We start from the raw sequence: 26,869 nt of genomic DNA on the forward strand, positions 1-26,869 counted from the left end.
TCTCTCTCTCTCTCTCTCTCTCTCTCTCACTCTCTCTTTCTAGCCCGATTCTCTAACTAGGCTTAACCTGGATGGCTTCATAGCGATGCCACGGCAAATACATGAATGTTGACACAGCCAGCTATCAGAGTCACTACCACCCACGCCTTATCCGAGCCAACTAAACATGGTAACTGGAATTACCCTTAACAGCGCATGACACGTAGATAATGATGACGACGACGATAGAAACTTCCTACTATTTCTTATCCGTCAAGTATTAAAATCTGAACAATGGTAAAAAAAAAAAAAGAAAAAAAAGAAGAATTAGAGAGAGAGAGAGAAAAAAATGATAAACAAGTTTTACTATTTCAACAAATTTGTCTTTTTCAAATTGATTTCGCAAATGGAAAGGAAGGTAGATATCTTTCTCATTCCCTATAACTTTTTCTTTTCCCCCAGTCTCTCTTGTTCTCTCTATCGACGATCCGATCCTAATCTCTCGCGGTAACCGTTAACGTATCGTCGATCGTTCTAGCGTATCTTCTCGGAACGGCGGAACGCCGCGTTGGAATGAACCATGACTGATGTTCCAACGAAGCGTGATCCTTTTTGAGTCGACCACAAACTCCATTACGTCCTTTGCTAATCTCTCTGTCCGTGCAAGTGCATTCTGCGCTCCGGTGGCTATGGCTCGAGTTATCTCCATTACACTTCAATCAACATCGAGGACCAATCTGTGCATTTCACTATGGAGCCCTCCCATACCGAGATATCAGCGATAATGTCCCTACACTCTACGCGTTTCCTTTCGAAAAGCATCGAATCGCAACGATGCTCTATTCGAGATTCATCCTCGACGTTAAATGAAGACAAATATTCTACTACCTCGTACCTATATCCCCGGCCCTCCCATCTCCCTCCTTCCTCCTTCCTCCTTTCCCTACCTGTTATTATCAATACGATATAACTTATTTATCCCCCTTATAATGATAAGATACGAACGAGAGCCACGAAACCATCCTGAAATCGATGTAGTCAACGTATGACATCCTATCAAAACCACTGAAAGCTCTTAGTGTCCTATTTATGAGCTATTTCTATTAAAATTACAAGAGCTATCATCTTGTGTAATATGGGCAAAGCATGTTATTCGATTTTCTTGTTTCTTTAATAAAACATTATACGTACGAGGTTTATATATCGTAACGTATCACGTCTTAATACTTCATAATAAAATCTCATAACATTGGAATCTTTCTGCATCGAAGAATTGTCCAGTTTACGATCCAACCGTGGTTTGTCCTGACAATTTAATATCGTCAAAATTGTATTCGTTTGTTCCGACTATATACAGTGTGACAGAGTATATCGTGTGATCGAGCAAAACTACTAAGGGGAAAGATATATACGTGTCGTCTACCTACGCGACTCGCGATCATCTCTCTCTCTCTCTCACCCCAGCTTTCATCTTTCATCTTTTCCTACCTCTCATTTTTTTTTCCTCTGATATTCGCAGTAAGGGGATGACTGTAAGTAAGTACGTGATATAAGATGTCACGCGGTTGACGATAAAACTGGCAAACATAAGGTGACATTTTCTCTCACCTTATTATCCGTTTTACTACCCTTAATATAATAAAAACTCGGTACACTGTAACTGACCTACGAGATGCTCCTGCTTCCAAGAAAGAACCCAACTTTATCGACAAGGATATTCGAAATTCAAAAGCGTCCGCTTGGAAAATCCTTTTCCACCTTTCGTAGATATTGGAATATTGTCCAATTTATAGGTACCTAGACGTTTTGATTTTACCCGTATCCTTCAATATTCTCTCTCTTACTCCGACGATCTAACTTCGCTGCTATTGAATCTAACACGGTCTAGATATCCTGGAATAAGATAAGACGCGCTCGACGGATACGACTAGAGATTTCGAACGAACCCAATCTCGAATTCCTAGTTATAACATTGAAATCGAGCTACGGCGATCTCGTATCTCCTGAATTTTGACTTTGATGCAAGAGTAAGAGAGTAAGAGATAGATAGGGAGAGAGACAAGGAGAGAGAGAGAGAAACAGAGCTCACTGTATTCAGAAATGATGACGCACATGACGTTTCACACCGGACACCCTTGTCGTGCGAGTTTATGCAAGATCTTGGACGACTAATGAAGGTCTTCCCCATAGACAAAACGTAATTCAGGCTTCTCTGTATAATTAACAATTTCATGCGTGTTTGCTATAAGAAACTATTACTGTCATTAAGTAATATATTGTTTTATTTAAAAAAATATCTATCATTGAAAATGTACGAATGTGTATGTTCAAATATAAATATCTATAAGAGAAATATTTCTTTGATTTTAGAGATGTGAAATTTTATTACGAATTAATAATGAAATTTTTATTCGTGAGATGCATTTTTATTGTACTGATATCACTAGAAGAGTTTTCGTATCTTATCTTATTTACATACTAACCGAATGAAAGAACCGATCAACACACAACCAACCAACGAACAAACAAAGCACATTCTATAGTTTTGTCCAAATCGACGACGCGTGCGATGCGACGATGTCGTATTCATTAGTTTGCAATGTTTACCAGTTCAAACCAGTTGATTTTATGTTGCATCGCATGCACGACCGTGTCGGAAAACCATTATTATTTGTGTTTATACAAGAGATATATTAATTTCAATATTGCTTGAGAAACCCGTATAAACATTTACTATAATAATAAAATACTCAGTTTTTTTCACATTTATCATGGGATTTGATGAAGATCTCTCTCTCTTACACTTTCTTACTCGGCCATGGGAGAATAGAAATGAAGCAAGAATTTTGTTCTCCTGTACTTTCGATTCTTTTTCTTATATTCCTTACTTTCTTTCATCTTTTGTTACGAATCTATTCAAATATTCGATATGCAGTTTATAGAATATACATACGTATATCCTTTGGTTATTACATGCACATTCTATTACCTTGTATTTGTTTTTCCTTAATCTTATAATCTTATATATATATATATGTTATACATTTTTGTATATTTATATAATATTACATCGTACATACACAAATTTCGCAAATTTCTACTCCTTATAATATTACTTTCTTTATTTATCTTTCTTATATATTTTTCTTTCGTTTGCACTTTAGTTCATTTTTCCCAGACTAAACCTAAATTTTCTGAGATTGGTAGTGGGAAGGTACTACCTACCTCCAGGTCTACCAGCTCCACAGGGAAATACACAGTGCCGTTCAATTAATGCCCCGGAATCGGAATCTTATTTCGTGCATTTGTGCACCAAGCTACCACCTAATGGACCTACCCCCGTTCCTCTCTCTTTCGGTATAGCGAAGAAAATCACAAATGAATACGTAATACTTCCTCCCGTCTTGCCGTCGAGACAACGAGCAACCAAGACGTTTCCCTGCATACGATTTCTTTAACTCGAAACAAATTGCTAAGAAAGACTATAGCAGTCTGGCTAGACCAAATGGAAAAGTTAACCTATTTACTTGCATTTTATCAATTATGCTCAGAACGAATAGGAAATTTAATTCAAATGTTTAAAGAAAAATAAAAACAAACAATAATTTTGCTGTACATTGGGAACAAACAATTCGGAAAATAATTCATAACATAAATTTTAACAGATAGATAATAAATAGAAAGCCAAAAAAAAGGAAGATAAAAAGAGAGAGAGAGAGAGAAAAAGAAAGAGCAATGCAGTTGTAAACTCGACTCGACAAAGTTCCTACAATATGTAACGAAGGGAAAAAGGTTGATGTCAAAGTTACCAAACTGTTCAGAAAATCTGCACACGGACACGCAGATAGTGCCGAAAGTGTTTTGGCATGGCGAATAAGTAAGACAAAGAAAAAGGGAAAAAGAAAAAAAGGGAAAAGGGAATGGGGGAAGGGGGCAGATGGGGGTAGGGAAAAAAGCCGAAAGTACTTCATTTTCCACAGCCTACCTCCGACATTGTAGGCATCGTATCTGTTCGTGCATAAGTAAAGAATAACCCTCCTCACCTACTCTCTCTCTCTCTTCCACTATCAGCATTTGCGAAGGCAAGCATGCCCCTTCTTCGCGATTCTTTCTTTCGACTTTCTGCCCTCTTTTCTTAAACTCTTTCGGCTGGGATCTCTCTTTCTCTTTCTCTCTCTCCCTCTGTATCTTTTTTCCTCTTTTCCCCATAGTTGTGTGTCTCTTTCCTCGTTCTTAGAAACAATGAAGCTCCCAATCGCATTTGCTATTCCCCAGTCCCAGCCAGGCTCGCCTTCAGCAAGCCGTTTTCCATCCTGTAGCCGCCTACCAAGTCGAAAACGGCTCGCTCTTGAATCCCTTTACATTTTTATAAAGCAGCTTAATTCGCTGCCAGCCGAGATGCTGCGCAACCCAACATGGGAAGAGAGAAAGAGAACTCTTGCCGTCGCGCGTCTACTACGAAATGGAACAAGAGGAACGTTTGATTTACAGGCCTCGGGGAACGTATAACGTATATAAATATATTTCCTTTTTTTTCCACTAAGATCTTCGATATTTTTTAAATAAAAAGGTTTTCAAAAAAACGAATAATTTATCCTTTTTTTTTTGTTGATTATTCTTTAATCTGACGAATATAATAAATCATCGTAATAAATAGATTTATTTATTGTTATAATTTTGAAACGTCGAATTTTTACGCGTTAATCGCATGAAAATAATCCTCTATGGTTGAGATATATTTAACATGAATTAAATGATAGGTATAACTGAATAGAATGATAAATCATTGAGGTGATTATTTTGATACGACAATTGTATGCAAGTAAGAATAATAATAATAATAGTAAGAAGAAGAAGAAGAATAAGGTGAAGAAAAGAGAAAAAACAGTGGAAGGTCAGAGGTGACAAGTATAATGGGATGGCATTCGGCAAACGGCCGAGTGGAGAATGTGAAACGTGGGCTATGATAAATCGTGGACCAGTTAAGTACGTTAGCTACATCCGGTGGCGAAAGGAGGTTGTACATTTGCGAGAAAGAGAGAGAAAGAGAGAAAAAGAGAGAGAGAGCGAGAGAAAAGAAGAAGAGAATTATTATTGGAGAATTTATTTCTTGGGTGAGAAATTATTGCCGCCATTATGCCGGCGAGGCGAACACGTGTTTTAACTGGCTCCGTTGGTTAGGTACTCGTTCGTGCGATGTGGAGCCGCTCTTCTCAGACATAATGGTCATTCCTTGAAAGCCTGCCGGACGTGAAACAGAGCCAGCTTTTGTCGAACCCGTACCATTTCGCCAGTACGAACATAGAACATTTATATACATAAGTAACAAGCGAGATCAACGTTCCTGATGCGCAAGTAAATTCCAGTAGCTCTGGTTTTATGCGTACACCTTGGCACAGAGTGTTAACGAGTTTACGGTAAGAAATTCATTCGCTCGGTTAGAATGAGAACGAGTATGGTTGTTGTTGGTTTAAAGTTATAGAGCTATGTCTTTCGTTTTCTATTAAATTGAACGTAACGATTATGTTAATGATACCGTCTAATAAAATAAATAAGAAACAATGAAAGTTTAACGATTATACGTATCAAATGATGATGACGATGATGATGATGATTCAAATAAGAAAAAAGTATTTCTGAAGAATGTTAAATATAACATTAAGCACGCGACTTGCGTAACGATTAACGTTATCAATTCCAAATGCGTATTATATAATCGCGGTTTAATCACCCGCTTAGATAACATCGATCGACATGTCACATTAATTGCAGTAGCGAGAATAACGCGTTTAATATTAATCAGTAGCCCGAAGGAGGTTCTATCTATTGGGATGAGGAATGTAAATTACATGGAAGATGACCCGATACGGAGGGATAGTCACGTGTATCCTGCGATCCTAATTACTGATTGGAGAGCATACTACCGATGAAAGGAGATGGTTGCTTAGCGTTGCTTCGTATATGGACATAATATATCTACGATTTAATAATTTAAATTTTGTCCGATTACTTTGAATAATATTCAAGATAATAGCATAACGATTCGAATCGTTTTTATAAAAGAAGAACTTTGAAACTATGGAAGGGGAAACACTGGCAGGGGCCAAATACCTATGAACCTACTATTCATTTTTAACAAAGTTTTTAGGCTGAAAGAAGTTAAACCAAATTCGTTTAAACGTCAAAGAACATTCAGCAGAGCTTTTGGCGGCCTCCTATGGAACGTTGGACGTAGCTCCTACGAGAGTAGAGAAAGCGAGGGTGCGGAGCAAAGGGGGCAGGGGGAAAAGGGAAGGAGTTAGTTTGGTTCGGCAGTCGTGGTTTTTGAAAACCCTCGGCACAAAACAGACGCGAGGTTGCACATGAGGCTGGGGTATCCGCAACCGACAGCGCAGTAGAGACTGCGGTTACTAGACCGCAAGCTACTACTACCTACGCGAGATATCTGAAGAGGGGGAGAAGGATACGAAGAGAATGAGAGAGAGAGAGAGAGAGAGGGAGAGAGGAAATAGAAAAGGTAGAGGGGTAACGAGAGGAAGAACAAGAAGAAGGGCAGGCATACACCGGTGATGTTCTAAACCCTTTAAAGAGCTTACTTCTCTGTAATATCTCGGCGTTTTAGTTTAACCCAGAGCGTCGGGGATAAATTCGTTTGCGATTAATTTGCTCGTCCCGCACGATGCAAGGAATTTTGGCTTTTGGGCAAGCCGACGATTTTCTACACTCGGTTCGAAAAAGAAAAGGAAAAATTTCCCCCTCACCTTTTCTATCGTAGTTTCTCAACTCATACCCCTTCGGTTCGATTGTACGAAATTCAATTTCGTTAATGTTAGATGTTCTATTTAATTTTCCAACGAAATTAGTTAATTTTATTTAAGAACACCCGCATCATTATCCTTTTATAATTACATGAACGAAAACGCGAAGATTTTGTCTCGTTCGCGGTCGTTTCGTTCTTTTAATATTAACGTCAATATATATTTTCTTTGTCTAATTTTTTAAATGAATATTTTAAATAAAAGTATCTGGATACACCGTATAGGGGGAGATAAGAATTATATTAAAGTATCTATGGAGAAAATTTATAGAAATATTATAAGTCACTTTTCACATTTAATATTCATGACAAAGACGATCACTTTTCCACGATATTAAGTGGGCTTTATGAAATATAAACTCAATGCTATTGAATTAACGTTTATATATTTCAATGAATATCGTTATTTTTCTTTTTGTTTCTCGTTGCATAAAAACATATCGACCGTGACGTAAAGTCATTTATGAGTCTGTTTTATAATCATTTAAATAAAGTAATTTAGCAGAGAACGAAATAAACGAAGCTATCTAACACGCGTTCTGTGAACTTTTATATATATTTCATATAATAATAACAATATATTTCGCGTGCGTTAAACAGTAAAACTTGCAGTATACATAATGCGTTCTACCGATACACGAATTTGACATGACAAATTGTCGCGAATAAACGACGAGATATTTTCGACCTATTTTTCGAATAATCGCGTTGTTTCGATCGATAATTATCATGAACTTTTGAGGAAAAAACACACACGTTTTTGGACGACTGCCTTGGAGATAGGAGTAACTATACGTAGATGTCAGAATGAAGGAAAAAGAGAAGAGATTCTAAGGTAGTAGTAGTAGTAGTGGTGGTGTAGTGGTAGTGGTGGAGGGTTAAATTTGCCGGCTAAGGAACGCAATCGAGCGGGATTAAACCTTCTCGATTGCTTCCAACTTCACGCGGGGTCTTCTCTCCCTTTCTTCATCCTCCGCTACTCCCCTTTTCTATCTTCTTCTCCTCTCTCTCACTCTCTCTCTCTCACTCTCCCGTGCTCGTCCCATTCGTTTGAAACTGCGGTGAAAGGACGGGTAAGGAATGGAGGAGATGGTTCAGAAGAAGAAGAGGAAGACGAAGAAGAAGAAGAAGAAGAGTAGGGAGTAGGAGTGGTAGGAGGATGCGGGATCGGAGTCGATTCCAGTCGATTCTACCCGCTGCTTGGTAAAGTCTTCTCCAAGGTTAATTGGACATTTTTTATTGTCAATTTGTGATTGAGATCACCAGAGGATCCTTTGTTGCTCTCAGATCGGCCCGGGTAAGGAGAGAAGGAGCTCCGAAATGGCGCTTTGTCGAGGGACTCGCATTAGAGCACCTTTTGTCCCTTATCGGGAAAACCCGAAGTGCAGTTCACCCTACTATTTCGGAAAGCAGTTTTCCTTCGATCGACCCAGAGGCACAGAGGATGTGCAAGAGGAGCTTGCAAGCTCGCGAGCTTGCGACCGGCAACCAACCAACCAACCAACCAACCAACCAACCAGCCAGCCACCGTTAGTGGCTCCTTTTAGATAAGCCTGAAAACGTCAATGGAATCTCCGGCCCGATTCTATTCTCTCCTTTGGATGAACGTAACCTCTTAACGTTAGGCACACGACGTTTTTACAGTTAACGCTGAAAACCCTCCTCCTCCTTCTCCTCCTCCTAGTCGAGACGCCTTTTGCTAAACTTTGCCCGATCTTTCCGCTGATATCAACGACGGTGAATCGAAAGATTACTGTTTGTGCGAGGACCACCGTCGAATGTCTTTGAATAAACGCGCCCAAGTATCTCTCTCTCTCTCTCTCTCTACAAGAAAGTAGGAAATAGTATTCGTGAATTTCATCTGCCGGCGAGTAAGAAAATTATTTTCGTCTACTTACGCATTAAATTGAGCTCCTTGCTGTTGCTGTTGCTGCTGCTGTTGCTGCAGCTACTGCTGTCTCTCCCTCTCATTCTATTTTTTTTCTTTCCTTTTTTTCTCCTCTTTCTTTTAACACTTGGCGTAATCCGCGTGTAGAGAATATTCCGGGCATTTCAAAGAAAGGTAAAGAGAGAGAAGATAGAAAGAGAGGAGTGCTTGAGTGCCAGTAACAACGGACTGGGAAATTGAGTCGGAGGAAAAAGAGACTAAGAGCCAGCAACAGGACAAGGCCGGGTAGAAACGAATGGAAGAAGTTCTTACTTTGGTACTTTCGTCAGTGCACCAGTATTGCGAGCACCGACATGAGAGAGAGAGAGAGAGAGAAAGGAGAGGAGAGAAGAGAGGGGGAGGAAAAGAACGGGGGAGGCAGGAAGGAATAAGAGAGCTTCCCTGCTTCACAAGGCTAAATCGCAGACTTTTTACATGCTTGCACACAGAAATAGCTCTGAAATATTAAACGTGCAATTACCAGTCCCATTCACCGTGATGCACCACCGCTAACACACGCGTTGGCGACGCACGAAGTAGAAAGAAGAGGAGAGGGGGAGTTGGGGGGGGGAGAAGGTGAGGGGAGAGGGGTGAATCGGTTGGTGGTGAGAAGGGAAATCGGGAGGAAAGACGAGACACGGCGGCAAGGGGTGGCGGGGAGGGGTGGCTGAGAGAGAGAGAGAGAGAGAGAAAAAAGAAGGGAGACGAAGTAATACACGGTGAGAGAAGGTGCAGTCGCACGCATCCGAGAAGCTCGCAATTCTTCTCTTTTTCACTTTTTTTTTTTTAACTTCTATCTCTCGGTCTCTCTTTGCGCGTCGATTCAATGCGACGATAAAAAGCATGCTAGGCGGAAAATGAAAAGCTTTCGAGTAGTCGGCCATGCATACGGGCAAAGAGGAGAAGAAGAGAGCGAAACGAAACGAAACGAAACGAAACGAAACGCGAACGCGGCCTGTGTGCCATTCCATTATTGCTTCCGACTTGAGAATCCGCGATGCAACGCCGGCGTTTCCGTCGTCCATTGCAATGCCGTCGTTTTCGTTGTCGACGTTGTCGTCTACGTTGTTGACGAGACGAGAGGAAGAATCATCCTTTAAAACCGACTCTGCATAAGTGCATTAAATAAAAGGAAAAAAATCTATTTGTCTTTTTAGCTTACTTTTATTATTTTTATTTTTATTTTTATTTTTATTTTTTTCCTCTTACTCTCTTGGCAAAAATAAAATAAAATGTTATCGAGTACACCTAAGAAGAACTTTAGAAAGGAACTAGTAAATCTAATGTTACAGGTAAAGAACGCGAATAGTAAAATATTGTCTAGGGAAGAAGAAAAAGTTAGAATACGGAAAAACAATTCGAGTAAATACGTTGAACGTAAAGAAAAAGAAAGAGATATACGGAGAAATAAAACCAAGTCTATGTGTAATACACACCTAAGCCCCATAAGCATACCCACCACGTATACCTACCTATATATTATCTAGTAGCTATTTCAGTAGCATCATGACGTGGCTCCACCGAGTTTACGGGCTGTTCCATCATTCGAGAGTTTAGCTTATCTTCAATGCGACACAACATATCTCAGGTTTCAGTCTCTCGACAACGTAGAAACTACTGTCGTTCGTGACAGATGATAAAGCACCTGGCTAATTCACGGTCAAACGATCAGACACGATCAAAATTCTGTTTATAATAGAAAATTTTGTCAAAGAGTTATCAGTAAATTTATTCTACCATATTAAGACAATAATTATCCAATAGACGAAAGTAAACGCAACGCTCAACTACTATCAAAGAGGTGATTATTATGACCACTTTACGATATTTAGACTGGTTAATCAAGCGATAACGTGATAATACCTTAAGATTAGACTGGAAACGAAAACGGAAATAAATTCTTCATAGCTAAGAACGGATGTCTTTTTCTTATCAACAAAGGTGACACGTTAATCGTATAAAATCGCGATAAAATCAGATAGCTCGAAGTTCAAACAAGGGAGCGTACTTTTGAATTTCACGTTTAAGGACAACACGACAATAGGCTGTTTCGAGTTATCAGGTCATCTGGGTACTTTCGAAAATCGATCATTTTCAGCGAAGTGGATTCAATCGAAATACCGGTCGAGTAGGAGTACGAGAGCAAGGGGAAAGGGGCGGGGGAGGGGGAGGGGCAATAAAGTGATCGTGATTTGAAAAGTCTGCTAGATAAGAGAGAAATATTGACATAAGAGAAAAGGGTGGGAAAGAGAGAGAGAGAGAAAGTGAAGAGGAGAAAGAATATTAAAACGTTTTACGTTCTTTGGGGACTATGAATTTCAATCTAAACCGAACGTTTCGCGGTTGAATTAGGGTGGAACGTATAAATACTGAAGATAGCATATACAGGACTAGGTGATTATTGATCCAAACCTTTGGAGAGTCAAACTACTGGATAATTTCGAATCAACGAATATCAAAGGAAAAGAAACCAAGGAGCTTCTTATAAAAAGGCAACGCAGGTATAAATAAAATAAAGGAAAATATCGAGGTCTCCTTCTCTCTCTCTCTCTCTCTCTCTCTCTCTCTTCTGTCTTCTACCCAAAAGCTTTCTCACTCTTACTGACGTATTCTTACGGACAATAGGGATGTTACTGCCGGTAAATTGACAACAATCTCAAAGATACACATTGAAGTAACTCGTCCTATAATTATCGCTCTCGTGACAGAAATTCTTTAGAAAATTGTACCGATGCACTCCAGTGAGAGAGAGAGAGAGAGAGAGAGAGGGTAGTTGAAATTTTCTAGAAGAACTATCCGTTCTCATACCATGTTAGTTTTATCGACAATCTTCGCAGCAAACACGCAAACGACTAGAAGAAAAATCAGTCCCCTCTAACCATCAGAATCTTCCGAACACCCTCCTCCACCTCCTCCTCCTCCTCTTCTCTCATAGGAAGTAATCCTGTAAATCCGGAGATCGGATAACTTCCGGCGGGTCTCTAGAGGCACCACTCACTGTGTGTAACGATAAGGGACACTGCCTTTACTACCGTAGAGTGAGCCACCTTTTCTATCCCTACTCTAACCGTTATACTATTACTACTACTATTACTACTACTACTACTACTACTACTATTCTCTCAACAGCCTTTCGTGAAATGCGGTATTTTTCCAGAAGCGGACGATAACATTACACTTCCGGGCTTTTTTTCCTCCGGCCATATCCGCGCGTCCATGAGAGACTTGGGTGGTGGTACACACCACCCAACTCTCCACAAATGCACTTTGGGGATCTTGCCAGATCTACCAGAGAATGGCGCGCGTGTGATCCTTGACTCACTAAACCCCCGTACGGGGAAAAACCGCAGGAGGAACTTTCGTAAGGAACGATGATGCTGTACTGCAGACACACATACTGGATGACGCCACTTACGACAAGCAAACATTATCTTCTTCTTTTTTCTTCAGCCATTCGACTACAACTAGAATTTCTTTCTCTCGTCCATCGAAGAAAAGAAAAGAAAAGAAAAAATGGAGAAAAAAAGTAAAAAGTTCACGACGAGCAAAGAAGAACGTAGCAGCTAGTGCTAGTTTTAGTGCACCGGTTTGGTAGGAAGGAAACTCGCTAGCTCGATGGGTAACACGGATGAAGAAGGTTGCGGGGATTCTCCTTTGGGTTAGTGTCTATGTCCACAAGGGTGCTGCTAGTTGCACGGGGATCGTAATGCGAACTCAACGAGGAGGAGGAGGAGGAGCAGCCCGAGGAAGGCAAGAGAAGATGCAAGCAAGGGAGGGAGGATGGTCGTGCCAGTGTGTACACACTTGCTATAGTTAACGTGTCGTCGTCCTGAATGACTTGAACGCGTATAAAATGCATGGGATTTCGGTCTAATGTCGAGGACAAGGAGTATACCCGGGAGCATATTTAACTCCCGAAAGATAAATGTAACAAGTTCTCTTTTGAGTTGCCAACCACCACCACCATCATCATCATCATCATCACCAACGAGAGGAAATAGGACTTGTAAGTTAACCAAAAGAACGGAACGGAAAAGGAGTAAGCACATTTTTGTCTTCGCTGAGCTACATTCGAAATAGCAGATTGACCTTTTGGGACACGAAAGTCCAGCTGTTTTACTCTAGAGCCTTCGGGATCTTTAATGACTTTTGCGAACCATAAGTTTTGCCGACCTTGAGATTGGAACAGAAGTGGAGTAGCAAAAAGCTGGACATATCTGTCGGTTGAAAAAGAGGAAAAGCGACCGACCGATCGATCGATCGATCGAAAGATTAGAACAGAAAAGGCGGAATGATTACGATGGTCGAGATAAATCCGATTGGGTATTTGGATTATAAGGTGGAATCGACGACGGGAATAAATAGGGGCTCGCTCGCGTATGGTTTCTCGATTAGTTCAACTAAGAGAATCATCAAATCGCAGCGAATTACTCTCGAAATAACGTTTAATTCTTCGTAATGCAAGATATAGAAGAAGGTTATAACATATATATATATATAGATATAACTATTCGATGTTATATCCCCTCGCGTAAATCTCAATTGGTATGCGAGAAGAAAACGAATCGTGACGCGTTTACGGCTCAATGACAAATCCTCTCATCGGAATAACGTCGAAAATAGGAAGGTCCATAGCTGTTGGTTGACGGAACACATTGCTGCCGCGTATATACCTCCTTTCTCGATGGATCTCGTTGTAAAAAGAAAACAAAACAACTCGATGAAAAGGTATCCGCAATACGGCTACGAGAATGCAAACAGAGAAAAAGAAAAAGAAAAAGAGAGAGGGAGAGAGAAAGGGAGAGAAAGAGAGGGAGATGATACTACACCCGATATGTACAAGAGAACAAGAAAGAAAAAGAAGGGAGAATGAAGAGCAGAAGCTGAACACCCTGGGGAGCCGGCAGCTCGTTACGCGAGACGTGCTGCAATTCTACCGGTCTCTTCCTCTTCCTCTTCCTCCTCTTCTCACTCTTCCCCCTTCTAACTCACTATTTCTCTCTCCCTCTCTATCCCTATCTCTCGGTCTTCTTCCATTTCCCTTTACTCCTCTTCTCCTCTCCCATACTCCTGCGCTGCTGCTACTCTCTCGTACTCCAAAGCTTGCAGTGGTTTGAATAATGTCTCACGTATCCATGTGTATATAGGATCGCGTATATATGCGTATCCCTGTACCGTAACAAGTGGGTATTACACCGACGCTTCTGATATCATCGCTATCCATCCTAAATCTATGCCCGCTCTTCTCTCTCTCTCTCTCTCACTCTCTTTTGGCTAAGGGAATGTGCCCGCAATAGATGACGATTATGCTTTATGTATCGTGTTTATTAACGATCTACGTCTATCTCGTTTGCTATCTCATCTCGCATTTTCCCTGATTACGTTCCATTGTTTTGCCACAATCCAATCTTTATTGGAATATCTTATTAATCGATCGTACGGGGTAAGGGGGGTGACAGGGGAGCAGGGGATTGTGGTGGTGGTTCCTTCTTATCATAGAAATTGATCGTTATTTCGCAAAACCTACTTAAATTTCTCTTTCACTTGTTTATATATATCTTATAATATAATATATATCCTATAGAATTATTCTCACGGATATATATTTGATATCATGCAAGTAATCTCGTTAACTATATATTTCTACAAGGATAAGCATATGCGTCATATTTGATAATTAATATTATTCAAACAACCTTGTCATATATGTGCAGTCGAGGGATAGTTTAGGAGACTCGATGTCACAAGGTCTAAGCACGTTACAGATAATCCACATTAATGCATAAATACATTCTAGTACGTTCGACGTTATGCACATGTATTTTTGTGGATGTAATATATAATATATTTATTTTAAATTACAACACACATTATCTTCTTAACTTTTTTTTAATTCAAATTACATAAAATTAACACCATTCGAATACGTTTTTAATATTTTGCAATTTTACTCTCTAAAGAAAGGTATTAATTTTCGTGGTATTTATGACGCCCGTATTAACCAACCCAAGGGAAAAGATGAAAAAAAAAAGAAAAAAGAAAAAAGAGGGCACGAGAAACGAAGCGTTTGGGAAGAACTCGGTAATGACTGTCACTACTTTTCCGTCATGTCGGAAGCGCATTGCACCGTTTCCGCCAGACCGGAAGTACCGTAACAAAGCAGTTCCTGTATGCGGTCTCGAGGAGGTTGTTGCAATGGTTCGTAGCACAGAAACACATCCCAGTGACATTTCAATGAACTTTGCGATGTAGCCATTTTCTTCTTAAAGTTCATCACGTACACCCGTAAATTTAGCGAATTTCCACTGGATTCCACGGATATATTAATTATTGTCAGGATTTTATAATAGAAATTAAGATAAAAGAAAAAAGATACTTCGTCTATTCGTGCTTTAACCTTCTGCCGATTTCGTAAAAAAAAATTATCTAGTGACTCTGGTATTAATAATAATGATAATTAAAAAAGTCGTTCGTATTTTCTGCTGTATTATAAAAATGATAAAGATTTATACAATGAAAAAAAATGTTATAAAATATTATGTTCTTTTCTTACGCTACGTCGTTGCGCTTGAAAATACCTTCGTAATGTTCTCGCTCGTACCTCTATTCACGATTGATACACTAGCCAACTTTCGTGTTCGTGTGCGTGTGCGTGTTTCCGTGTTCGCGCCTCCCCACTGGTGCAAAATACGCTCTATAAAATTCGTCGCGTAAAATACATTTATAATTGCACGGAAAGAGGTGTAATCTGGAATAAAATTCATAAACGAATTAAAATGCACTTTTCGCTTAAATAATCCGTAAATAATTGAATGAGTACGATTATAATAGACAATTATGTATTTAATAATAATTACAGATAGTTACACCGAGCGAAAATGAAAATTCGATTTTCCTATTCAGTGATTGCGATTTCGATATCACGCAGTAATTAAAAAATAAAATCATATTTTTAGAGAGGAGAAAAAAAAAATAAATAAATAATGAAAAATACAATCATTCGAATATATGTGTGTATAGAATTGTCTTATATTAAAAAAAGAAAAAAAAACAAAAATACAAAAGAAAACGGAGAAAACATCTCTTAATCTTTTCACGATTCTTTACGTACGATTACCAACAAAGAATTTCAAATAAAAAGAGTAGAGAAATAAGAATTGATCGAGTAGGAAAGATGTCCCGGAAGGGAAACAACCACCAGAAGGACATCCGATTTCGAAATAAGCAACAACGTAACGTGGCATAGGAGTTATCACATCGTGGATTACACGAAGCGTGCCAACCGCCGTCGTATCATAGACGCGTTCGAAAAAAGTTCCTGGCAACTATCCCGTAGAGCATGCGTTTGTATTACTTTTTCAAACCGAGAAATGTCCGAAATCGTGCACTGCGAGCGAATTTACGTTGATTTGTAAGCTACTGCGTATGTGTATACATATATGTATATGTGTGTACACATATATCTGTGTAGATCGCGAGACGCGCAACGTAAAAGAAAAAGAAAAAAAAGAATAAAAAAAAAAGAGAGTAAAAAGTTTGAAGTGAGGTGGTGATTCAAAGAGGGTGATGGTGATGGTGGTGGTGGTGGATGCCGTAACCATCCTCCATTTTATGAAAATTGCACCGGCCGTTCAAGCTGCCCCGAAGCATTCACCTGAAATATGTTATCCCCATCTCGCGATTAATGGCCGTTATTTTATTTCGAATACAACATCTCGCTACTACTACTACTACTACTACTACTACTACTACTATTACTACTACTACTACTACTACTACTACTACTACTACTAACACCGTAGTGGTAAACTCGAGTTTCGAATCACGAATAGAGCTTTTCCCGTATAATCCATATCTCTATCCTATGTGCAGACACGCCAACTCTTATCAAGAATTCTCTCGGTACGATTTATAAATTCTCGTTTTCTTCTTCGTACCATCTGTATATTTATATATTTCTCTCTTTTTTTTTTTTTTTTTTATCTTATAATCAACCTTTTTTTGGATATTCTTCGAGTAACAAAACCGCGTACACTATCATCACAATGTCGTCAATATTCGATAACTCATTTTTCTTCTACGCTTGATGACTATTCATCGTGGATACACGAGTTCCGTTAACACTTCCATTTTTTTTTTCTTCTTTTTTTTCGTTTATTCACTTTTATCGCCATTATTCGTCTTTTTCCGTCAGTATATATGAGTGTGATTGATAAACAATTTGGTGAAGTCGCGCCGCACCCTTTTTTCCCGATTTATAGATAGAATCGATGCAACGAGTAGCAAAGACTTTTACTAGGTGTAATTCAACAAGCGAATATTTTTTATTTGTATTCTTACATGTGTATATTTTTTTGATGAATTTTATTTAATTCGATTATTAATAAACAAACTAGGCGCATTTTATTTTACTATCGAACAAAAAAAAAAAGAGATCGAACATGACAATTACTACCGAACAACATTATTGCATTTTGCAAAAAATATCTATTTACGAATTATTGATCGCATTGATAATTATAATGGTCAATGACCGATAAGGAAATTTCTCGTCGATTTTTCGAGTATCCTACACTCTCGAAATGATATATAGTATATACATATCCATATATAACATATACATACTATAATATAATCGTATACATACATACATACATACTATAATATAACGTATACATACATACATATAATCCTAAAGTAGAAAATTTCCGATCTCGATTCTGAATTTTTAATTCGATTGAAATGCTAAAAGCTCGCTTTCCAATTCGGATTCAAAACTAAACGGCTTTGCAATTCGGACGTGCAATCCTCGAAATCCCCGGCGTGCGATTACATGCAGCAACATTGAATCGCGATTTCGCGCGCTCACATCATAAATTATGCGCTTCCGGTCCTCTCTCTTTCTTTCTCTCTCTCGTTCACTATGGGGGGGAAAGAATGAAATAAATGGGGTGAGATGGTAGGTGCCGACGACGACGGAGGAGGCAAGCGGAGGTGACGGCGCACGCGCTTTAAAAATGTGCAAATGTTCCAACGAAATGCGAAGAAAAAAGACAGGTAGAGGTAGAGAGAGAGAAAGAGTCGTTGAATAGCAAGGGGGTGGAGCGTGTGGTAGTATGCGAAAAGGGGGGTATACGAAGTGCGCGAACGCAAAAGACAGAGAAAGGGTACAATTAAAATTAGCGCAATTCAGTCACTTGCCGGTAATTCGCGTGCCTAGCATTTATATTATTAAACCGCGCGAATTTCTCTCGCCTCTTCCACCACGTCCTTCCCCCTACTTTTAAAGTAACGGACGTGTAGACACATTTTCACGTACACGTATCAGAAGTTTTTAAGTGTATGGGATGTACACGAACGTTTCTCTCCCCCTCACTCTTCCTTTATATCCGTGTCTTTCTCTTTCCACCAAGCGACCATTTACATCGTATTCGTTCTCGTGCTTCTCGTTCAACTTCCAGCTTCGTGAACCGTTCGTATGTGTGTGTGTGTGTGTGCGTGTATGTGTGAGAGGGAAAGCTTCAGCTATGACTACTATCCGCCGGGACAAGGAAATAATTCCCGGTTTTGAAGTAAATTATATCTAATTGCTCTTATTACGAGGACGAGAGAGCTTTATTATTCTCTCTTCAATCTCCCGCGGCACCTTGACATCACCTAGCCCCCCCCCACCCGTTCCCCCTTCCCCCTTAGCGTTTCTACCGTTCATCGTTCGACTTTTTAACCTCGCGTTCCATACGTGCTTTTGTATTACTATATATATATATATATGTATTTACATATCTACTAGTGTGGAATAGTTATTATCCTTCATTTTAATTGTCTGTAATGGTAATATTTTAGTTCTAATAATATTTTTCCAATTTACGATTTAACATTACTCTCTTAATTTAATTTAGAATATGTTTAAATTATCGTATCTTACCTTTGGATGTGTTCTCCTAGGAAACGCTACTTTCGGGTCGATCTGTAACAGAAAAGAAAAAAATACGTATGATTAAACGATAATAATAATGATAATGATGATGATGATGATGATGATGATGATGATGATGATGCATCAAGGAAGCTTTTTAGTACGCGAATAATTCGTTTAGGAAGGAAAAAAAAACGAAATAACAGGATTTTGGTTGGGTCATACAGGTATCTATTGTTAAGAGGATTAGACGAAAAGAACAACACGTAGCAGGAAAGGTTAATAGTAGTAGTAATAGTAATAGTAGTAGTAATAGTAGTAGTAGTATGTATCATAGTCTCTAAAGCTCGGTAAAGCATAATCGTTTTCCTTATACGTACTTTCGCGAATACAACAGTAAGAAAAACGACGACCACGGGGATGACGAGAGGATGCTAGAAGCTCCGAGGCAAATCTCGGTCGACCACAAAATATATTTGCTACGAGCTAAAGTAGTGAATGTGTGTGAAAGACGGGGGGTTGGGAGGTTGGGAGAGGAGGAGGATAGGGGGAGGGTAGGGGTATAGAAAACTGAACGCGGATGAAAGATACACATTCGTTCGCTTAGGAGAGAGAGAGACAGAGAGAGAGTGAGAGAAAGAGAGAGGAAGATGACTGAGAGTGAATAACGCGCGCGCGAAAGTAAAAGCCGGGTGGAGAAAAACGATCCCTCTGCGAGAGATTTGGATGCTTTTTCATCGAGCGAGCCAGCTCTCGGCATCTCTCGATCCACTTTCGAGTAATATAAGAAAGTAGTTGAACGTTTTAAAAATGTTGGGTGGGAGGAGGATGGAGGAGCGGAAGGTGGAGTGGGAGGGGGGAGGAGAAGGGGAGGATCAAATCGGGGAGCCACTTTTAAAGTTAGAATTTTATACGGAATGAGTCACGTGAAACGAGAGACATTTTCATATCTTTAAATTTGATGATACGGAAAAAGAAAAAGAAAAAGGAAAAAAAAAAGAAAAAGAAAGAAACTCAAATATAAATTGCATCGTTTCGAAAGATGACGATGAAAGAAAAAAAAAAGTGGAGAATAAATGTCAAGGTTGGCTCAATCTTATACTACTATATCGCTAGAATGATGTTCACGCATGGAAACCAAGCATGTAAATTATAAGTATTGAGAAACTTTGACGGGAAACAATTTGACTTAATATCTTAATTTAAAATACAATCGATTTTGCTTCTATCTTAAAGCAATACGTTTTATGAATTTCAAATTGAATCTATACGAATATCGGTCTCGAAATCAATATTTCAGTCTCGCTAACGCGTTTCGTACAAAAGTGTTACACACACGCATACACACACACACACACACACACACACACACACACACACACACACACACATATTTACAGATAAAAATTTGATCGCGTAAAACAACGGTATTATGTAAAAAGTAATAAACGACGAGATCTCGTTAAAAATCGATCAACGATCTTAGCTCGATTACGTCAAAGAAGGGGGAAGAAGAAAATAGGAAGAAAACAGCGGAAGGACACGGAGAAGAACACGATGACGACAATGACGTCAGTGGTGGTGGTGGTGGTGGTGGTAGTGGTGGTGACGCTTAAAGCGGTTTAACCCTCCTTCCTACGTGACGAAACTCGAGAACGTGATCCTTCGGGAGTGCCCTAATTCTTACTATACTACCCCCGTCCCCCTGCCCGTACTTCCTCCAGCTTCTGCCTTCGTTCTCGTACCTCTACGCTTTGACCAAACGGCGTAATCCAAAATTTATTCAGCTGGCGGTGCAGCAACCGCGTTGCCCTATCGGATAGGGACGAGCCATTTATGCTGATTAGTGTTGCTTTTGCGTGGTCGGTTTGTTTATCAGCGAGACTACCACCGTCCTATCGACATCGTCGTTATCTGAAGCCACGTTCTAATACACTCGACGCATTCCACTATCTCGATCCTCTCTCTCTCTCTCTCTCTCTCTCTCTCTTACCTTTTCCCATCTCTGATCCTCTCGTCGATCATTCTCTCTCTCTCTCTCTCTCTCTCTCTCTCTCTCTCTCTCTCTCTTTCTCTATCTCTTTCTTGTGACAGATCCAAGCTATCTTTGTCCTTTGCTTTCTACGCTTTGCCTCATCAATACGAGATAGTTCGGTAAATACGTTGGGAATCATACCCCTCCCCCTCCCTCTCCTCCACTCAATGCAGCTATTCGACAACTTGTGATTGTATTAAAACCCTGTTTTTAATGCTTTAATTTATTATTCTCGTGAGTATTATATATGCGTAATGCACATGATGATAATTTAAAATTATGCTTTTTTTTTACCACGTATAATCTGTCCTATTCGTTTCGATTGATCTTAAGTATCTCATTTTGTCATATCAATATTATTTATCGATGTGCATATTTTTTTTTCGTTCAATAAAAATCGATCACACAATGATAAATATTGTACGACATAATGACACAGTTATGTAACTTCGCTTTCATTTTTTCGACAATATTTTTTCGTTCTTCCCCTTTTCTTTACGAATTTATTGCTATTATAAAAAAGGAAAAGGATAGATAGTAAACGTAAAAGTAAAATTCGAGCAAATCTCTCCTCCCCTGATTCTGACCATTCTTATTTTTTTCTTCTTTTTTTCTTTCTTTTTTTTTTTTTGGTTTAACCCCGAGCACGATTCTTCTTGATACGAGGGAGAATATAAACGCATAGCCGGAAGGTAACGTGGAAAGTTGTAATGACAAGCGTGGAAAGCGACCAAGGAAAGTCAATGAACGTGTATGTGTGTAAGAGAGAGAGAGAGAGAGAGAGAGAGAGAGAGAGAGAAAAAAGAAATGCCCTAGTGTGTCCACGGTAGCAGCGAGTTACTAGCGTGGTTTTTTCCCCCCATCTCTCGTTTGGTTCTTTCGTTCGTTCACCCGCCCCACTCGTTCTTTCTGAACCTTTACCAGTTTGCATAATCCCTTACGGCAAAGTTCACACCGGTTGTCGCTTCGTACTCACCCCGAAACGGGAAAACGTAGTCCATCTAGCGTCTCATACTCGACTTGAAAAAGAAAAAAAGAGAGAGAGAGAGAGAGAGAAAAAAACGAAGAAAAGAAATGAAAAAAGAAAGTTGCCATCTTTCTCTATTACTTTCATACCGTTCCTCAACATTTTTGCGTTTGTCTTTCTCAGGTATACTTTCACCGTTTTCTGATTTTCTACGCGGTTCGCGGGGGAAAAAAAAAAGAAAAAAAAGTAACGTCCCATGCGAAGTTACTTACTACACCCACAGGAATAAGTTACAACGGATTCCGTGAGACGTAACTTGTGCTCGCTACTCTTCAGTCTGAGAAATAGGTTTATCAACTTTCCAACGTGTTTTACATAATGAATTTTCCTTTATCAAATTTCTCGACACACAAAACGTTGAACTTTTCCTTTTTTTTCAGAAGGTTTGATCTTTGGGCATAAAACTTCTTGGGAAAGTACACGTGAATATATTGATACACATGTGTGAATATAGTGATTTTTTTCTAACATTTGGTAAGTAATTTAATCTAATGAAAAATATGATTACTCTATACACAGATATTATATTGATTAAAATATTTTCTTTTAATAATTAATTGGCAACTTAATTACGTTTATCGGTTTTATTCTTGTATGTTGGAACGTTGAGTTAAACTAAATGTATCAATAGAACAATTTGAAAATTACAGATTGGTTTTTTTTCTTTTGTGAAAAAATTAGACAAGGGTGTATACCAATAGATAAACGCAAATAACACAAGATACTACTGTGGTGGTGATGGTGGTAAAAGGAAGTGCGAATAAGAATAGAAAAAAAAAGGGAAGGAAAAATCTGAAGGCAAGAAGAGAGTTGTTTTCACAAATCCCGTTTGCTCAAATATCTCGCGAAATGATCGGCCACCAAGTATAGACGAGGAAAGATAACGACGATCACGATAGAAATTCAATCTGGTTGGCACGCCTGGAAATTGGAAGAGCCATCTATATCTTTTTCCTCTACCCTTTTCGTTTCTCGTCTCTCCCATTCTACCCGATTCTGGAAGGAAACCCTTGACTCGGGTGGGGTGTGCATTTGGAAAAGTAATTCACGATGCTATTCTTCGAGTTTCGATCCTCAAATCCAGTATCTCTCAACCGTCGGTCCCTTCGACGTCAATTAAATTTTCAACGCGAAAAGTCATCCTGAAATTTCTCTTTTTTTTTTTTCTATTTCTTTCAAATAAAATACAGTTTTTTATTTTGTTTTTTGTATCGTGTACATGTAAATGCAACTTTGTCGCGTGTCATTTATTAAAAACAATTTACGAAGAAACCTAACAGTTTCATAAGATTTTGGGAAGAGGAATAAATAAGTCATTAAAAACACAGTTAAAAAGTGAAAGTTAGTCAAGTCGAAAAAGCATTAACGAGTAATTTTGTTGAGACCAGGTTTTGATCTTATAAAAAAAAATGAATTTATATGTTCAAAATTTGACAAAGGTTGAGAAGCACTGTCCTATCGAATGGCGGAAGCTTCGTCTTAAAACCACCTTCAGTGGTACATCTGGGAATAACAAAATGAGAAATTTCACACGCGAGCACGCGCTAATTCCTTCGAAATTCAAATTCGATTGACTAACTTAGCTTAAAGTGTAACAACCATTTCGTGAAAAAAAAGAGCTTCAATTTCGATAATATTACGATATGAATATTGTCTGTAAAAAAAAGGAAACAATTTTACCTAACAAAAGTTGTATTTCGAGTTTCTAATATAGTCGAGTAATGCAAATCCGATGGATTCCAGATGTGGTGATGTGTGCGAGGGTAGTTGAACCCCCATTAATTCTCAAATAATTTACGTATTTTAATAAGGAACCACAAAATTCTATAATCCGAATTTCCTATTCGCAAAATAAATCGAATAATGTTATGCGCAAATGCATAAATAAGACAAATGAATGAAATCTAACGATTCGATAAATTTTAGAATGATTTTACAAACATAATATTGCTTCAAGATATTTTGTACAATTTCATAAAGTACCAAAAAGATTCTCTTTAATATTGAAATTATATACTTTAATATTTCATCTTGATTTCGTATATATATTTATTCTAATAAATTCCTTTTTCTTTAAAGTACAACAAAAATCAGACATTATCCTTCCATTTTTATACGGTCCCCGCAGAGTCTTCCATCAGTGTCTTGAAACTTTGAAGTTAAAGGTTAACGAAAAAGTCGAGTTAAACGAGTAAAAAATTTGATGCATTTAAATATGCATCATTTCTATAATAAAAAAGAAAAAATGATTAAAAAAAATTCTTTATCACAGAATTCTATTCGAAATGATGTTTCGATTAACAATAAAGAGCAACAGCTACGATGAAATTCGCACATCTCTCAAAATCTCACATTAAAGAACTTTTTTGCGGGTCAGAGATTCGATATCAAGTTTCTTTCAACACTTCATGTTAAAAGTTAGGCGTGGGCTTAAACGGGTGGATAGAAAGAAGGGATGGGTCTGGTGGATGGTCTAAGCATTGCTCAAGGTTTAACTCCAGAGTCTCGGTAAGATCGGAGTAAATATCTGCGAGCTACAAGTGGGAGATTTTCTTACTCTCGAGCAACCCTAACCCTTCTTCTTCCCTTGACGCACTCCTTCCAAAGGGGGTTGCTTTGCTCTTCTTCCTTCAACCTTTCTCTTTCTATCTCTAATTCTGTCTGTCTGTCTGTCCTGAGCCCACAGTTTGCCAGTTCAGGAAGTATCGAATAGCTTAGTTGGTTACATAATGGAAGCTGAAAGGTTTTCAACGGTAAAGAAACTTTTGATTGACGCATCTTCCCAACGTTTCCTCTATCATTTCTTTCTTTCCTTTTTTCTTTTTTGGTGTTTTTTTTTTGTGCATCCGTTTCCTTCATTTGAATCGTGTAAACTTGTTTCGTATTTTTAAAAACACCGCCGAAGAACAACCCAAAGTTATTTTTCTTTTGTTCGAGGTATTTTCGAAAATTTCAAATTGGTTCTTGGAAATAAACTGAAAGACGATTTTGCTTTTCTTTTCTTTTTTTTTTTTCTTTTTTTAGTAAAGTCAACAAGGAAAAAGTGATAGAATGTAAAAAGAGCAAAAAAACTTTAAAGAAAAATTCCTTACGTATAACTTAATCCCCGAGTGCTTTCGTTGCTTTCCCCCGTATTTTCTGCAGTTTATGTCGGCGACGTATATTTCTCGACACTTGCAACTTTTACTTGACTTCGTTTACCATCTACACGCAGCATGAATTTTAATCGAATCACAAGAAGACTTTCTTTTATCAAGAAGAATGTCGAAAAGTAATGAGTTGCTAACGGTATGACATATCCGATGTAAAATGTAGTATACGACGACGTTGCTGCAGAGTTATAAACATTTTTATGTTCCCGACGTAGTTCATAAAGAACGGTAGTATAGCTCAGTAAGAAGAGTACCTTTTTCTTTGCCTAATTCATCGTAGAATATTTTAAGCAAAGAGTACTGATATCAGAACCTCGTCGTTTCCTTTTCATTTTATCACCTCCTCTGCTTACTTTCCTCTCGTATTTTAGTAAAAAAAAAAAACAATTTTCAATTAAAAACAAATCGAACATTTTACAAATGTAATTTGTACATGCAACAACGTTCCTCGTAGTCGTTTTGCCTAATGCTGTTTGTTTGAGAATAAAATTTTCCTAATTACAAATGTTTGTCACAAGTACCGAAGAGTACCGCAAAACGAAAATGTTCCTATAAACTAAATTACAAGTTTCCTTCTCACCCTCTACCCCACCAGTATGTCTATATCTACCTTTCAATCGTATATAATATATCGAATAAATCGTTGAATCTATTATATAAACTGATGCGCGCGAATAAATTGACGCGGAATTTTTAAGTCCACTTTGTAAAGGGCAAAATCGGTCAATCATGACACGATTATTTCGAAATCGAAAGGCAAATACCTTTCAAATTTGTATTCAAGGGAAATAAAACTGATTTCGTATTTGAAGATACATACTCCAGTACACAATACCAAATTTCCCATTTGTTTATACTATCGTTTATCGTTCATGTTCTCTTTACTGACGAATGGACAGATGAAAAAAAGAAAAAAAAGGTAAAAGAAATCAGGAAGGAAAAATGGGATAAGGATAAACAAAATAGAAATAGCATCAAGCGAGAGAGAGAGAGAGAGAGGGAGAAATACAAGAGAATACATCGTCGACTTCGTATACGAAATTTTCAACAGAAATGCAACACACAACGAGAATTATTATTAAATTTTAGAGACCACTGATTCGTTACCAACCCTCGATCCCACGCGGAAGGACGGTGGCGGTGGTCGCAGTGGTGGCGTTTGCCCGCCTCAAATACCCGGTTAATTCGTCTGGCAAATTAAAAGCAAATACGCGACGGTGATTTTGCAACTGATGATTTCCTCTTTGATACCACGTATGTACGCGTTTTCCCTACTACCATTATACCATCACTCGCGCACTGTTTCCGTCGACGCATTGCAACCACCACCACCAACATCACCACCACCAACACCACCACCACCACCATCAACACCAACCACCTTTCGTGTTTCTCTCAGTTGTCGTCGTTCTTCCTAGTTTTCTCTCTCTTTCTTTTTTTACTATTATTATTATTATTATTATTATTTCGCTTTCGCGGCAACGACAAGTAGTACAAACACGAGCCGACTAACACTCCTTCCTTTTGTATGTTGGGGGGGGGGCGGAGGCGGGGGAAGGGGGAGGGCTCACTCCTTTTGTCGTCCATTTTTTTTTACTCGAGATTTTGCAATGACGAGACGGTGACGCCTCCGCCACGTTTTGTCTCTCTTCTCCCACTCTCTCTTCTCTCTCTCTTTCTCTCTGTGTTTCGCATCGTTTCTTCAGAGCTTTAGCCATTCTCTTTCCTCCCGGCGTTCCGCCTCTCGTTTATGTCCGCCGTGCTGCTTTTCAGCGTCACGCTGTGACGTCTCGCAAGCTTTCCGACTACTATACTAGACGCATGCAACAGTAACAGCAACAGTAACAGCAACAGCAGTAACAGCAGCACGATTCTGCGTTGAAATCTCGAAAAAAAAAGAAAAAAAGAAAAAGAAGACAAAACAATACGCGACACTCGGGCTAGGCTATCCGAGGAAAATGGAAGAGAGGAGATTTTATACGAGAGACGGAGAGAGAGAGAGAGAGAGAGAGAGAG

The 26,869-nt window shown here is 38.8% G+C and overlaps 1 protein-coding gene across 4 annotated transcripts in view; it reads right to left on the bottom strand.

The window, feature by feature from the left end:
* The window catches only part of LOC106793645 (RNA-binding protein Musashi homolog Rbp6), a 549,523-nt gene that overhangs the window by 197,368 nt on the left and 325,286 nt on the right, over positions 1–26,869 (bottom strand). For all 4 annotated transcript variants that reach the window (XM_014760790.1, XM_014760772.1, XM_014760781.1 and 1 more), the window contains one exon: positions 18,649–18,690. In XM_014760790.1, coding sequence (XP_014616276.1) covers positions 18,649–18,690 — 42 coding nt within the window. The remainder of the gene's footprint in view (positions 1–18,648; positions 18,691–26,869) is intronic.

This window comes from Polistes canadensis, unplaced genomic scaffold (genome assembly GCF_001313835.1).
Source record: "Polistes canadensis isolate GaletaPanama2010 unplaced genomic scaffold, ASM131383v1 scaffold_1, whole genome shotgun sequence".
NCBI lineage: Eukaryota > Metazoa > Arthropoda > Insecta > Hymenoptera > Vespidae > Polistes > Polistes canadensis.